Source organism: Mustelus asterias, chromosome 18, assembly GCF_964213995.1.
Source record: "Mustelus asterias chromosome 18, sMusAst1.hap1.1, whole genome shotgun sequence".
In the NCBI taxonomy this organism is placed as follows: domain Eukaryota; kingdom Metazoa; phylum Chordata; class Chondrichthyes; order Carcharhiniformes; family Triakidae; genus Mustelus; species Mustelus asterias.
The window spans coordinates 25,448,904-25,464,729 of NC_135818.1; the positions used below are offsets into that span (position 1 = coordinate 25,448,904).

A 15,826-nucleotide genomic window follows, 5' to 3' on the forward strand; every position below is an offset into this window, starting at 1 on the left:
TTCTCTTCAAAAGACATTAAGAGGAAATAAGATGCAGGCCCTTCCGGTAGTTCCAGAATTCTGTTTGCCAGAAGGGCTCCACGAACATTCACCACGGATGGGATTTTTTGGCCACGCTCAACGGACCTTTGCATGGTCCATATCCTGCCTGCTGTGATTCCTGCGGCTGGTGGGATGGGAAAATTCCCACCCATATGTACATCAAATGGATTTCTCAAGTTGGGGGAAGCAGGTCCAAATGCTACAGAACTATTGAAACCTCTGTTTCCTTCCTTACTCTCTATAATCAGTCTGCTTTTTGAAAAGGAAGATAAGTGTGCTTCTTAACCCCCAAATGCATGGATAATTTGATAACCAGCAAGTTTTTCATGGGTTTAAACAAAAACAATTGTTGATTCATGCATTAACCTAAAGAAGACATTTTCACTCCTGAAATGAAGTGAATTCAATAGCTTCAGTCACACACCAGAGTTGTTGCTGAATTCTCTCAAAGAGATGGACTTTCCGCAAGTCTCAAAGTCAGTTGGCTTGTAGTCTTGTCACCAGGTCAGGTTGCTGTATTGATGGGCTCGAAAAAGATCAGGCTTGGGGACTTTATCATGTTACCATTTCCAGTTCTTAAGGCATAGGTGGTGCTGCCCTTTCTGTTACTTCTCTTCTTGTTATGGTAAGTACTTAAAGATTAAATGGGGAGACCAACATGGCTGCCTTACCATGAGGTTTCATACTGTTCCCTTCCAAATATAGTCTTGGGCTGAGTTGATCAGCCACAACTTGGGTCACTGTTTGCAGAATGTACCCTGGGGGCTTGAGACGATCACCATCTTGATTTCAAAATGATCCATTCAAGTCAGGAAACACCTTGAATGGTTTCATGAGATGGATGGTGACACCGCCAGTCTGGAATGTGTCCTTTTGAGACAATGTGGCAGTTTTGAATCTACAGACCAAGATAAATGACCAAGTTTGCGGTATTTCATTTTCCAACTTAAAAGAAAAGTTAGTTCCAGAAGATGCCACATGTAATAAAATTTGTTTTAAAAATAATGAATAGGACCTGCCTTTACTGGACTCGGCATGACTAGATAGTTAACTGTTAAATCCTCAGGGACAGAAAGAGATTTCAGGGTGGAATGGAGATGGTCACATAGAAACTGCTTCTATATTTTCTAAACCTGACAGCATTTTTAGAACTTTTAAAACAGCTTTTTTTGAAATGGAACAAGGGAACAAACTTCATACAAGTTATTTTAACACACACTAATAGTAAACTTGGAGATTTAAAAAAAGTGAACTAAAAAGAATGAGGAAGACCATATTTATAGAATGCAATGTGACATTATTCCAAAGTTACCCTTCACATATACAAAAACTATGGTAAGGCAGGACAGAAAACCAAGGTGGAAGTTGGACTCAAGAGCATTGTACAGCAGAATTCAACTAATGGCCTTGATCCCAGTATCAAGTGAGCATTAATCTGTGCTGTGTTAAACCTGTGAAACGGGTTTTTTGTTGTCTGTGGGCTTTGGTTTTAATTGGAATACATTAGAGATATTCATTAATGGTTATATATTATAGTGGTTGTTTTGTTTCTTGTTTGTAACTGATAAAAGTTCTTGCTAATTTTCTTACTATATATTAGCCATATTCTTAAATAAACTTTGTTTGATAAAAGCTCCCTACTGGGTCATGTGAATCACACCTGAAGTGACGCATCTCATGCTTACCCTAGTTAAATTCAAGATGCAAAACTTATGATTCGGGCGGGCTTCATAAAACACTTTGGAGTTTCTAACCTGAACCATAGCATAAGATTAGTATGGCATTAGGACACATTACTTAGAGAAAAGAGAAACTAACTGCATATTGGCCCAGAGCATAACCAGAATATATCAGCCAACCAATGAAAAGGTTATTGACCAGAAATATTAACTGTTTTTATCTCTTTACAGATGCTGCCTGATCTGCCAAGTGTTTAAAGCAGTTTCTATTATTTCAGATTCCCAGCATTGAGTGTTTCGTTATGTTTCAGAATGCAGAACCTGATGCTTTACTCAGACAAGCAAGAAAATGAAACAAATCTAAATTAGCAAAATTGAGGTTTAGATTATGATGCAACAGGGCAGCATGGTGGGAAGCACTGCTTCCTCACAGCTCCAAGGATCTGGGTTTGATTTCTGGCTTGGGTGACTGTGTGGAGTTTGCACATTCTCCCAGTGTCTGTGTGGGTTTCCTCCGGGTGCTCCAGTTTCCTCCCACAGTCCAAAGGTGTGTGGGTTAGGTCTATTGGCCATGCTAAATTGCCGCTTAGTGTCCCGAGATGTGTAGGTTAGAGGGATTGGCGGGGTAAATGTGTGAGGTTGTGGGGATAGGGCATGGGTGGGATTGTTGTCAGTGCAGACTTGATGGACCGAATAGCCTCCTTCTGCACTATTGGGTTTCTAAGATTTCTATGATTTTCCCTATTGAGACAGCAGTCTCTGTATACAGAGGATCCCATCAAGTCAGAGAACCAAATGCTCTTCAGCTATTCAAAATTACCGTTAGGAATCGGTGAATCGATACCAGAAGATATGATAAGAAAGTACTATTAGATTACTGTATCTAGGATATCAAGATGCAATTATTTTGCTTCCTGCAGTGGGATATTACAGTTACAGTATTTATGCTCTCAGATATGAATAATTCCACTTGAACACAAACCAAGTTGTCACTAAATAAAAGATTTCAAATTTATAGGCGGCATGATCTATCTCACTTCGCAGAAAATAATCTTGGACACGTAACACATTTGTCCAAAATTCACCGAATGAATACATATGTGAACAACATCAGCTGTTAGTGCATAAATCAGCGAGCAACTCGTAGTGAGGAAGAGATTATCCATGAATTGTGAACCACTAAGTGACTTTGCGCAAGTAGTACTTGACTCTTAACATCCTCATGACTTTCATGAAGTTGTGTATTCATTGTTCATTAAACTCTCAAGGCTCAGTCTACTAATTAAAAATGCAAGTACCCTTTTAATTGTTATAATTGATAATGACTGCCGTTCAATGTCCCTTGCTCAGATGCTAAGTTTCATTCTTTCTGATTGAATTGCTACAATATTAAAAATGTCAAATTTTAAATGACTAATCCTGTGTCTCTTTTTTGATCTCTATCCATTTTCCCTGTCTCTTGATTAAACACATCATTAAATTTGCTGTTTTTCTCAGTTCTTGCTACTTCTCAATCCTTTCATCTCATTGGTTAAGGATATAAACTGTCTATCCCATTGTTTACAAGATCATTACTCCCTGTTGTCCTTCCCATGTATTTTCAGCAATTTTGTGGTCAAAAGATGTTAAAAACCAAAACATGCGCAAACAAGTCTAAAAGGGCACACAGAGATGCCCACCCCTGTAAAATTTGGTCCATTGAAACCATCCAATGAAAAGAATTTATGAGAAAAATGAGTGTAAAATATCAAACCTTCCTCATTACAGTGATGTTCATGCATAGCCTCGAACTGCAGACGTATCTGTATGGAACTACATTCGTTATTAAGAGTAAGTCGAATGTTCTGAGATCTTACATTTATAAACTTTTGAGCATGAGAGTGACCCCTTGACTAACTCTGCAAATAAGTCACAATGTGGATTGTTTTGAGCCTTTTCCTGGAATACAAGACCTGCAACAGCTTTGTTTAAATCTAGACAATAACCTGTTGTAGACAAAATATAAAATTTGTAGACAGAGGGGTACTATTTTGCTCAAGATCACCCTTTGAACATAATTCCTAAATTTGTGGTAAGCATAGATCAACTGCAATTTTTTGGAGAGGAATGTAAGAGGATCCTGAATAAAGCGGGCACTTCTGGTCGTACAAGGCAAGGTCTGTGGTAGACATAACTGTGAGGAGACATCAACAACGTGCCTGGAGCTTTAAGAAGTCAGAGTGGAATTGATTTGACAGCTGAATTATTTGCTCTGCTTGGTTGCAACATATATGGATGGGGTGAAGTTATTGGGCCCGATGGCCTTTTATTTTTGAGTATTCATAAAGGGAATGCTCAAGCAGATTTTCCAATTTTGACAACCTATTGAGCCTGTTCCTATGTGAGCACATTTCTCCGCTAGCCCAAATAAACGTTTGCCATGTTAGGGAATATATATATTAGCCATATAAAAATCATGCATATCCACAAATCCAGTCTCAGCAGTTTATAAACCGGTGTGAAGCCAGCAAGCTGTCCAATAAATAATCCCCCTGCCCACTTGCCAAAAACCTTCATGCAAAGAAACAGTGAATTATAGCAGAGGAAGGAAAACGATTGCTTATGGGAAACAAACACAAGTTATTGTTCAGTTTGCTAGTGTCCTGTAATAAATTCTATGTTAGTCAAGCAGAACGATTATTTATTACAATATAATAAATTGGAGTAATACAATCACTTGGCATTTAAATAAGAATCCTGTCCACTGGATATTTTAGTTGATCAAGAACTCTAACAGGACTATTGAAAACATTACCTGTGTTGCTTAAGCCTTACTTAATTACTGGTATTGTTCATACATAGATGAGGCAGGTAAGCCAATACATTACACAATATACTGCTTGTGCACCCACAAATTCTGGAACCTTGTTTTATACAACAAAGATACACACCCAGACAGAGCCCAATTCTGAAAGGATAGAATTGTGCAGAACTAAGAGGGCGAATAAGGAGAGAAGCAGACAGATCAAGAGGGAGAGAAACAGGAGCATTGATGGAGAATTCAGACACATGATTAAAAAGTTTAGTGGGTAAAAACTTGCCATCAATACAAGTGGAAGTCACAGGTGTGTTATTTTCCTTAAAGGTAATTCGAATGCCACTGGTTCATCTGAGTAACGTGGTTTAAGTGAGAAAGTTGTTTCAAGGCAATTAAGCAGATTTGTGAATATACACCAACAAATGAGCCAACTATGAAAAACGACTTTACAATTAAAAACCAGGTGATAATAATGGGTCAACACTGGAGGGTAGATTTTCCAGTCCCGCCCATCATGGGAATCTCAGCTAGTGGGACAGAAAATTTGATGGACCATTTAAAGGCCTGTTGACCTCGGGCGGGAATGTCCAGTCTCGGGTCGGCACAACCCATGAAAGCCCATTATGCGCACACATTTATGATTTATTACAAACTATGAACAGTAAAGTTGGACATACAAACTGTTACTAGAATATTTGTAACACCTTCAGTTTAATGGATGACCCACATAAGACCGACCACACAAACGTTACGGATTTGGGATGGTGGAAACGGGGAGGAGAGGATATCATTTCTCACCACTGCCACAGGTCCAGGCTATCACTCATTCCCCTACGGACCTCTTCAAAAGCAGCAAGCATGAACACGAAGGCTGGCTCCGTGGATCTGCATGGGACTCTTCTTTCCTGCCAGGTTGGGAAGAGATCACAACTCGGCAATATCCATTCTTTGGACCAAATATGTCAGGCAAAAGGAAGTTCCAATAACGACTGAGGAATTGAGTAACTGGGAAGAGAGAGGTTTCCTCACTAATGCCTGCTTGAGAGTTCCCTAAATGTGGTTAACAAGAGCTAGCAATGTTCCAAAAAGAGTTATCTGTTAATAACTCAATATAATACACAGATTGCACAGTTTATGCATATTTAAATTTACACCATCAGCATCAAGATAAATTAAGATTGTACTGCACACTTCCTCATTTGACAGATTCAATCAGATGTGAAAACACCAAAGCAGTTTCAACTTCTGCAATTTTTAATTCAAGGAGATTTGGACAATTGATCATGATTGGCTTTGGCTTCATCATTGGATGGACACTGCCTATCTTGCAGGTTTGTCCAAGTTGCCTTTGGGCAGCACGTGGCACAGTGGTTAGTACAGCAGCTGCCCCACAGGTCAAGGGACCCAGGTTTTGTTCTGACTTTGGGTGACTGTCTGTGTGGAGTTTGTACATTCTCCCGTGACTATGTGGGTTTCCACTGGGTGCTCTGGTTTCCTCCCACAGCCCAAAGAGGTAAATGATAGATTGGCCATGTTAAAATGTACGGGGTTATGGCGATAATGCGGGGGAGAGGATCTGGATGAGATGCTCTGTCAGAGTCGGTGCAAACATGATGGGCCTAATGTCCTCTTTTGCACTGTAGGAATTGTATGACTTTTTTCAAGTCAAGGATGAGAAATTTTAACCAACAAGAAAAGACCACTTGGGCTCATGGTTGTATCTTGCTGGTATTTCAATCCCCAATCTAAAATTCAGCGCCTTCTTCGGTTCCAAGGATCTTTGGCAGCACGTTGGCACAGTGGTTGGCACTGTTGCCTCACAGCGCCAGGGACACGGGTTCAATTCTGGCCTCGGGTCACTGTCTTGTGGAGTTTGCATGTTCTCCCCGTGTCTGCGTGGGTTTTTTCTGGGTGTTCCGGTTCCCCCCCCCCCCCCCCCCACAGTCCAAAGATGTGCAGATTAGGTGGATTGGCTATGCTAAATTGCCCCTTAGTGTCAGGGGGAATCAACATGGTAAATACGTGGCGTTACGGGGAAGGGGCCTGGGTAGGGCTGTTATCAGTGCAGGCTCAATCAGCCAAATGCACTGTAGGAATCCTTCTATGATTCTTCTATGAGAGAAAACTACCAGGCAATAGAATCCAACATTTACTGTTTTTAATGGAAAGAATTTTATCTATCTTTGGTATTAAATTCATTTTTTTCGCAATTTTATCTGTGACTCTTGGCTCAACTGAACTTGAATGATATAGCACCTCCCATGCCCTCCAAGGGTCCCAAAACAACTTAAAACCAATAAAATATTTTGGAAATGTAGTCAGTTACAAGAAACTGAATGTAGGAGTTTAACACAATAGAAGTGGAATCTATGCAAGGGCATTCCATGAAAATAGGCAAGGGAAAAAAGATCAGGAAGAGAATAATGTAACCAACCATGTCAAATGGTGCAGAAAATTGGGAGAACAAGGAGTAGTATACCACGGTCACAGAGGAAGATACCTCTGACCTTAGTCGAGGTAATCCCCATGGACAGAAGCCAGATTGAAGAGACAGTGAAAAGGGAGTTTCAAGAAATATGGACACAGAGTTGAGTGGCAAGAATGTTGTCAAGGACCTTAGAAAGGAAAGGGAGGTTGGATTTTGGGCAAAAATGAGAGAAAGACCAGAATAATGCCTTCAATTTGTTTCCCTTTCTTTGTGTGTTTCGGCCTGATGATCTTCAGCAGAGAACAGGAAGGGAAGGAGGCAATGCAAAGTAATGAAGATAGGAGCTTTGAGTTGTTCTACTGAATTGTTGATGATTTCCTGTTTGCTGTTAGGAGCAGGGTCCAGATGCAAGATTTCACCTCCCCCCATTGTGATCTACCACAAATTGAACTGTATGCCATTCATTAATAGTCAATGGAAAGAAAACTACCTGCAAGTCTCATAGCATTTACCAGCTCAGATTCTGTTATCACGCTTCCATTTGTGCATCTTCAGTTCATTCAGGGTTGACTCAAGTCCTCCTCATAGTCATTGTACAAAAGTCTTCTAATCTTTAATAAAATGTTCTCATCTTTCCTGGGGGGAGGACCATGCAAAGGTCCGTTGACCTCAGATGGGCTTTTCCAGTCTTGGGGCAAGCGTGGTCAGAAAGTCCCGCCCTATATTTCACAACTGCACCTACCAACCTAATCAACGCACTCTGAAGAATGAGTTTTTATATAGTACCTTCATACTCAATACAATAATTTAAGTGTTGAAGGGGGTGGGGGCACATGAAATTAATGCACTTATGTACTTTGTGCCTCCCGCCTAGCCGCCAAAACCCACTACTGCATTCTGGTACTGCTGGAACTACAAGAGCTGCTGGACAATCAGATTGGCCAACAGTTCTTGAGGGCAGGACTTCTTTCCACCGTGGGCCAGGAGTTCCACACTCAGCTTGTTAGCGGCACTGGCATCATAATATCACTGTGGAGCGGCCTTTTATAAAATGGTTGGTTTGGGACCAGCTTTTCTAACAATACAAACCCTTCATAAAATTCAGCCCACTGAAACTAAGATCTGCCTATATAGCAGATTTTAAGAACTCATATTCAGGACAAGATTAAAATCTGTGAAACAATATTATGGCTAATAATCTGCAAGAACTGACATATTGTTACCTAGGCCAGTGATTCCAAACCTTTTCTATGTCACGGCACACCTCCCATTTTCTCTGAACTCTCCTCTAGCAAGACTTTTTGGGGTAATTTTCAGCACTGTCATCAAAAATGGCGACGTGGGCAGAAAATCTAGAGAGAATTGGGAAATGCAGGTTTCCATGTTTTACTGTGCATATGTGGATGCCAAAAATCTGATTTCCACCTTAATAATGCTGATAGCTTCAGTTCTAGCTATCACAAAACCTGTGCCACTGACTTGGAAAAATGGAAACAAAACAATGCAAATGTAAATTGTATAAAGGGAATCTTGATTTCCTAAAAAAATAGTTCACAAATAATTAATCCAGTTCATGTCCGATTTAATATTTTAAAATAGTCATCAACATGAATGTTGACTGTTTCTCTCCACAAATGCTGCCTGATTATGAGTTTTTCCAGTATTTTTTCTTATGTCAGATTGCATCCGAGTATCTTGTTACCTCAGGTAGAAATAAATGAAGTATGACTAAAAAAAAAAGCAGTAACATAATTAAGAAAAAGTGCTGGACAGCACAATGCTAATCTCATATCTAGGCATTAGCTAAACATAACTATAGATACAAGTTTCAAAACAGCATATACTATTTTTTAACCTCTGTCTCTCCCTTCTCCCAGGCATTTATGCCCTTTGAGTTGCATAGGGCCTTTGTCTTCAGCTCCAAGTCCCGTTGGTCAGACGGGACTTGGAGCTGAAGACCAACCTAAAAAATCTAAACTGCACATGTGCAGCTATTTCCGGCTGGCACTTGCCAAGACCAACGGTTCTTGGAGAAGCCAACCACAGAGCTGAAGATGAAGGTTAGTTTTAGTTTAATTAGATTTATTTTAAATCATTTAAAATCTTTTTTGGTGGTACACCTGGGGGTGTCTTCACAGCAGGGTGGTTGGGAACCACTGATCTAGACACAAAGTCAGATAGTCAGGAGATTATTTTAATTAATTAAAGAACGCTATTAAGACTATCAAAATGAGACAATACAATGGAAAGCAATCCTAGTGTGCACTAGGGGTTGCATAATTTACAAGGTTCAGTGGGTTAATGCATTATATATTAGAAATATTTGTCAATATATACTAGATATCATATTAACAAAAGATTGTTAATACCATAATTGGTACAACATACAAAAGCCCAAGGGACTTGAACTTCTGGCGTCAACTAGTGCAAACAAGTTACAATTACACACTTGAAGCTCTTCCAGATGAGTCCTCCCATGTGCCCTGAACTGAAATAGTAATCTCATGATTAAAACACATGACAATAATTTCTCATTGTTCCTAGTTTTTGAGCTGGTTTAAATTATCTGGATTACCCTGTATATTTAATCTACTGGGGGCAAAAAAATATCATCCTAAGATGTTTTAGATGCCATAAGATTATGGAAATGCACTTACACTGCAGATAAAAGAAAATCTTAACAAAAGTTAACTATTTACAGGAAATCTTCAATCTCCTCGGAGGTAGACAAATGGTATAAAAGGGAATGATCGTGTGCAGTTTAGTATCCTGCACATTTTGTAAGTAGTAATCTATTTGTGCTCAGCAAAACAGAGGTGTCCTTAATGGAAAAATAAATTGCTGTAAGGTCAAACATTCAGTTTGGTAACTCATTCTCAACTGCTAATCCCCAAAAGCAACATCTGATAAAAATGGCAAAGGTACAAAACAAAGCGAGTTTGGAAAAATAAATCCTTTTATGAACCGTTTTGTATTGTAGATGTATTGAGATCACATTTGTACCTTTTCCCAAAGTGCATTATCTGCATGGGTTGTAACAGAATATATACAGAAGTCAGTTAGCTAATGAGATAATAGATCCAATCAGAATTTTAGAAGAGAAAAGTTGCTGGATGATATTTATTTATTTCAAAAGACATGGTCATGCAAGTAACCCAGTTTGTTGTAATGCATTGGGACCCTCCTGTGAAACAGGAGTTGAATCTACACTAGAGCTCAGCTTATTATCCCAGCTGTTAATATTCATTCATGGGATGTGGACATTGCTGGCTGGAAACTAGATCACAATAGATCAGTCAACTGAGATCAACGTTTTGGGCCAGCATTTATTACTCATCCCTGATTGCCCTTGTACTGAGTAGCTTGCTAGGCCATTTCAGAGGCCATTTTAAGAGTCAACCACATTGCTGTGGACCTGAAGATACATGTGGGCCAGATAAGGTAAAGATGGCAGATTTCCTTCCATGAAGGACACTAGTGGGCCATATGGGTTTTCACGACAATCAACAATGATATCAAAGATTAATTCCAGATTTTTACTGAATTCAAATTTTACCGTCGACTGTGGTGCGATTCAAACCTGGATACCCAGAGCATTACCCTTGGATGCCTGAATCACTAGTCTAGTGAAAATGCCACTGCATCACCACCTCCCAGAGGAGGAAAAGCAAGCAAGGCACCTCAAAACTAAGCAAATTTCACTTGCACTGCTTTAAAGAAGAATTTCCCCACATACAAGCACTCATGCAACTGACCAGTCAGTCCTTGGTGTATGTGATTTTACACGTGATTACATACACAATGCATACTTACTCAACTAGATTCTCCGTTACACCTGAGAAAAATTCCAGATAAACTCATCATGATTTACCAGCCCTACTTGTATGCTACTACACTCTTATGGAAATTTAGTAAACGATTCCAATTAATTTAGCACAACACACTTGCCATTAGCACACTTCCACGAAAGAAACCATGTCATGGAAGTCTTAGGTGACTAACTATGATGCAGTTTATTTCAAGCACCAGAATTTGTACCACTGCCAACACTTGGTTCCAGTTGCTTACTTTGTCAGACTTTATTCATTAGGATTGTTTAATGGGCAGGGTGTCAGACAATCAGCCTGGAGATGTCAAAACCCAGTCCAAATTCACTGAAGAGGGGACTGAGGAAATAGCTATTTTTAAAATAAGGGAGGAAAAGAAAAAGGAAATTAAATTAGCAAACAAAAAAAAAATCTTCTAGCATGGGAAAAGTTAAAACTTGAAAACAACAGTCAAGGTCACTGTCAATAAATATAACCACCCAGGAGGAAACAGAAAACAATATACTCAGCTTTTCCTGTGCGCAATTCAGGAGAGATGTCTTATAGCCACCCAGCTTCCTTTTAAAGGGGCACACTCACCTCTGCTCATCCTTTGCTTCTCCCCAGAGAGGATTCCGGGTGTGTCAATAATAGTAATGCTCTCCAGCACTTGGTTTGGGAGCTGTGCGCACATGAACCTGCAAAAAGGAAAGGAACATGGATGGCATCAGGGAGGCCTTGTATACTCCTACAGGATATCTCCTTAAACATTGAGATGCCAGTCAATCTATTCAAATGAAGTTTAAATACACAAAAAATTATTTTATAAAGGAGACATTGCAGCACACTTTACTACCTGGGAAAATTCTACATGTAACCTGTAGTGATACTATAAACGTCCTCAAGCAACCAAAGGGGAATACATTGAGATAAATCTGTCCATAATTCAATTGTCTTCAGATAAATCTAATGATATACAAGCTTGCAGAAACAGCAGGAATTAAAGATTACATTAGAGATATAATATAATAAACTGTTTTATTAAAATAACCATAACACAGGTCCTGTTCTGCAACTGTTTCAATAACCCACACCCATACATTTTGGGGTCTTTACAATAGCTCAATGCTTAAATAACTGCCTGTACTTATATTTGCAACTATATTTATCATTGATTCAATCTGTAATCTTCCAGTTGGTAAATCTCAGTTGGGGTACCAAAGCCAGGTTCCTGAATCTGACTGCTATCCAGAAGCTTTCACTGGAAATGCAAGTGCGTACTTCTGACAGATAGCTTGTCAATACACTCTGTTCTGGTTCCTTCATTAAGAATATCCATTTATGAGTCACTGGAGGTCAGAGCACACTCATGAAACTATATTCCAACAAGTCGGTGGTGTCAGGAAGGAAACTTGAAAGAAAATGAAAAATAGAAATAGAAACTTGCTGACTTAGTTTCAGCAAAATTGACATGCAGTGTGCTCCTCAACAATCTATATCCCATTAAGTAGGAGAAAAAGCTGCCACTGCTTTTGACCACCCAACTGTCATTGATTGGTTTTGAGCAGGGAAGGTATAAATGTGATAAATGTTTTTCCTATTTTTGGCTTGTTGTTTGCCATTTGAAATCCAATCAATGCATGAGGAGTTTAAAACCCAGGCTGTAGTTAAATTCCATATCCCAATCATAAACGTCTTTGGGTATAGTCATTTGTCAAAGAATACAGATTTGAGAGAAACCAAGCAACATAATTCAACATAACCAAACTAATCTCACAGTATTATTTATGTGCATAACAGTTCCTTTTTCAATTGTCAAGTTATGTAAATCCAGGAAGTCCCTACTACCGTTTCAGAGTAACTTAAGTAAGCCTAACTGTTCCAATCAAAGCATTGGTTTAGAATTTAAATGTTAAGCAAGATCAATAGTAAGAAACAGTGATCATTGGACAGTAAAATATTTAATAGAAATACACTTTTACAAATGTTTTTCTTTTGAAAAACAAGAGTATCATTTCTATTGTAAAGGCACATAATAAAGTACACATTTGTTAACCTTTTCATGTTAGTGAAAGCTTGCATACTAAGAGATAGTCAAGACACTTGAGGTCACACCGAGATGAGATTTACCCACGAGAATAATTTTAGATAGCAATAAAAAAAACGCAGAGAAAAGAAGGCAGAAAAAACGCAAAACTGTTACACTTCTACTACTCAATGGATTTTTTGACGTAAAACACAAAACTTGCAATTGCAGTTATTTCATTCAGAAAGGGAAACAGGAATAAAAAGGGAAGCTTGATGCAAATAATTTTAAACGTTTTGTTCTAATAATCTTAAGTCAGCTTTTCTTTAATTGTATGAAAAAAGGAACTGCATCCAGCTAGCAACAAATGTCATAATAAAGGCAGCACAGCTGTGCTCCGATTTGCAAAATAAATTGATATCATTTTATATTTGACCTTCTCTTTCAGGTCTCCTTGTACCACACTTGCGTAAACTGATTTACTCTCAAATCTAAGGGATACTGGCTATCTAAAGAATTACACAAGGCAACAGATGCAAACTCCCATTTCCCTTCTCTTTAGTGAAGATACCCAGACCTAACAACTGTTTAATTTGGCTTGAAAACTTTCCATGTAGGGAAGTGACAGGCCCAGAACAATGAAACACCACATGTTAAGTTATCTTTATCAAATGCAAATTGTTATCACACAGAAGTTGAAATATTCTCCAATTCCTTCTGAGAATTCAGCTTTGAGCTGTATGATGTACACTAAATGATGATTTAATAAATATTTAAATGTTGAAAACAGGAATATTTAAATACTACAATTATTTTGATTATTCAGATGCCTGGTCAATTAAATGCAAATGTGATCTTTTTCATATTACGCATCAAAGACTGCCTCAGGATGGAGGTTTCTGATTATCTAATCCTTGTTGACAAACCCCAACTGCTAAGTCACATAGCTGCTCCAAACAGCAGCATCATATCGTGCTGCGCAAGTCAGAGGATGTCAGGTTCCACACTAATCCACTTCGAGTTAGTCTCAGCCACTCCAGGTGGATCTTAATTGGTTTCGCTGCCCTCAGATTAATGAAGTCGAGGAGGCAGGGGAGAGGGAGACGGACAGAAATCTAGCACTCCACTCCTGTTGACTTGTGAAGAACATTTTCTGCACACATCTGGTTTGAGCAGAAGCATGCATGATACCCTCCACACTTCAATAGTCTGTTGGTCTTTGTTGTTTAAGCGCAACCTGCGGGGGCAACCTGCGGGGGCAATGCCTAGAGATAACAGCTGACAACTGTGAAAATGTACCCCAATAAATGCCCATGCTTTTAAGCAAGAGAGAGAAAAGAAAAAAGGGGTAAGGTAGCTAGTGGAATATTTATCTATATGCTCCCCATACCCATTTAACCAGATCAACTATTACATACCGCTCTTTCTCATTGGCTATCCACAACAAATGGCATCTTCTTGTGTAGTATGTTATGAACAGGTAGCTAAAGTTACGGTTGCTCTAGCTCTTTTCACACCAAGAATTATATAATTAGTAAGGAGGGTCTGTGCTGAATGATATCGCTGACCTCAAGAGAAAGAACAATCTCCTCAACAAAGATAACAATACTGTTTCAGCTATGCGGAAAAAAGTGGCTGGTTATTTTATCAACTGTAAAGGATTATAAATTTAGAATCATATTAGAATAAAACTTTAACATGCAAGGATCACATGTACCTATTTAGGAAAGCATTTCCAAAGGAATTCAATTTTCGGAAGGGCTTCTTGGGATCCACCACTAACGCGTTGCCAGGAATGATCCCTTCCTCTTCTCCATGCATCACAGCAATGAAGGAATCAGTTGTTGGTTCAGGTCCAATCCTCATCCCTGGGAAGTCCTGTTCCAGTAGGTATCTAACAGTACCAAAAGAACATGTCAGTTAAAATTGGAATATCACCACATTCCATAGCACATCAAGAAAAAAATACATCCTGTCAGATATTACTGCAAAACACAGCAAGTGACAAGGTACTCTACATGACTCTTTTTAAAACTAATTCCAATGTGGTTAGGGATCTAGAAGGAAAAGACTCTTCCCGGTTTCAAACCGGAGACCTTTTGCGCATGAAGCAACCGTGATAACCAGTGTATTACAGAAACACAGCATGGGGCTTATATTAAAATTGGAGACATAAGTAATTATTTCAAAGACAAAGCTGCAAATGAATATTAACAAGATAGAGAAATGGGTTGAAGTGAAATATGGAATTTGCTCTCAGTAAAGCAGTAATTTTTTAATATATTCATTCATCGAATGTGGGCTTCGCTGGCTGGGCCAGCATTTATCGCCCATCGCGTAGTCAACCACATCGCTGTGAATTTGGAATCACATGTAGGCCAGACCAGGTAAGGACAGTAGACAGAGTCACGTGTAGGACAGGCCAGGTAAAGATAGCAGATTTCCTTCCCTAAAGGAATTAGTGAATCAGATGTGTTTTTACGACAGTCGACAATGGCTTCGTGGTCATCATTAGACTTTTAATTCCAGATTTTTATTGAATTCAAATTTTACCATCTGCCATGGTGGGATTCGAACCCGGGTCCCCAGAGTATTACCCTAATTCTCTGGATTACCAGTCCAGCGACTATACCACTATGCCGCTGCCTCCACATGGCAGTAGGTTCAGTGGTGTGGAAGTGCAGAGAGATTTGGAGGTAGAGATTTACAGTACATTAAAAGCAAAACCTCAGGTTGACAAGACTTTTAAAAAATCTAACAGAATTCTAGGTTTTAATCAAAGTTTAGAATATAAAATGATGATTCTTTAGACAACTTTTAGTAAGACCTCAACTGTAGTGGTGTTTGCCGTTCTGGACTCTATATGAAGGATACTGAAGCTTTAGAAAGGATAGTAGCACAGATTTAGTAGGATGCTGCATAGTATGAGGAATTACAAGTAGCAAAACAGATTTTAAATATTAAATTCTCAATAGAATAATGAAGACATGGAGCAATACAATTCTTTAAAATTATGAAGGGATGGGATAAGATAGGTAAAAAGACTAT

General features: G+C 39.0%; 1 protein-coding gene across 1 annotated transcript in view; it reads right to left on the bottom strand.

Annotated features, from left to right (window-relative positions):
• Positions 1-15,826, bottom strand: part of LOC144507023 (EH domain-containing protein 1-like) — a 75,109-nt gene that overhangs the window by 38,585 nt on the left and 20,698 nt on the right. The window contains exons 2-3 of the mRNA XM_078233573.1: positions 14,496-14,672; positions 11,353-11,450 (exon numbers count right to left, since the gene is read on the bottom strand). Of these exons, the coding sequence (XP_078089699.1) occupies positions 11,353-11,450; positions 14,496-14,672 (275 nt within the window). The remainder of the gene's footprint in view (positions 1-11,352; positions 11,451-14,495; positions 14,673-15,826) is intronic.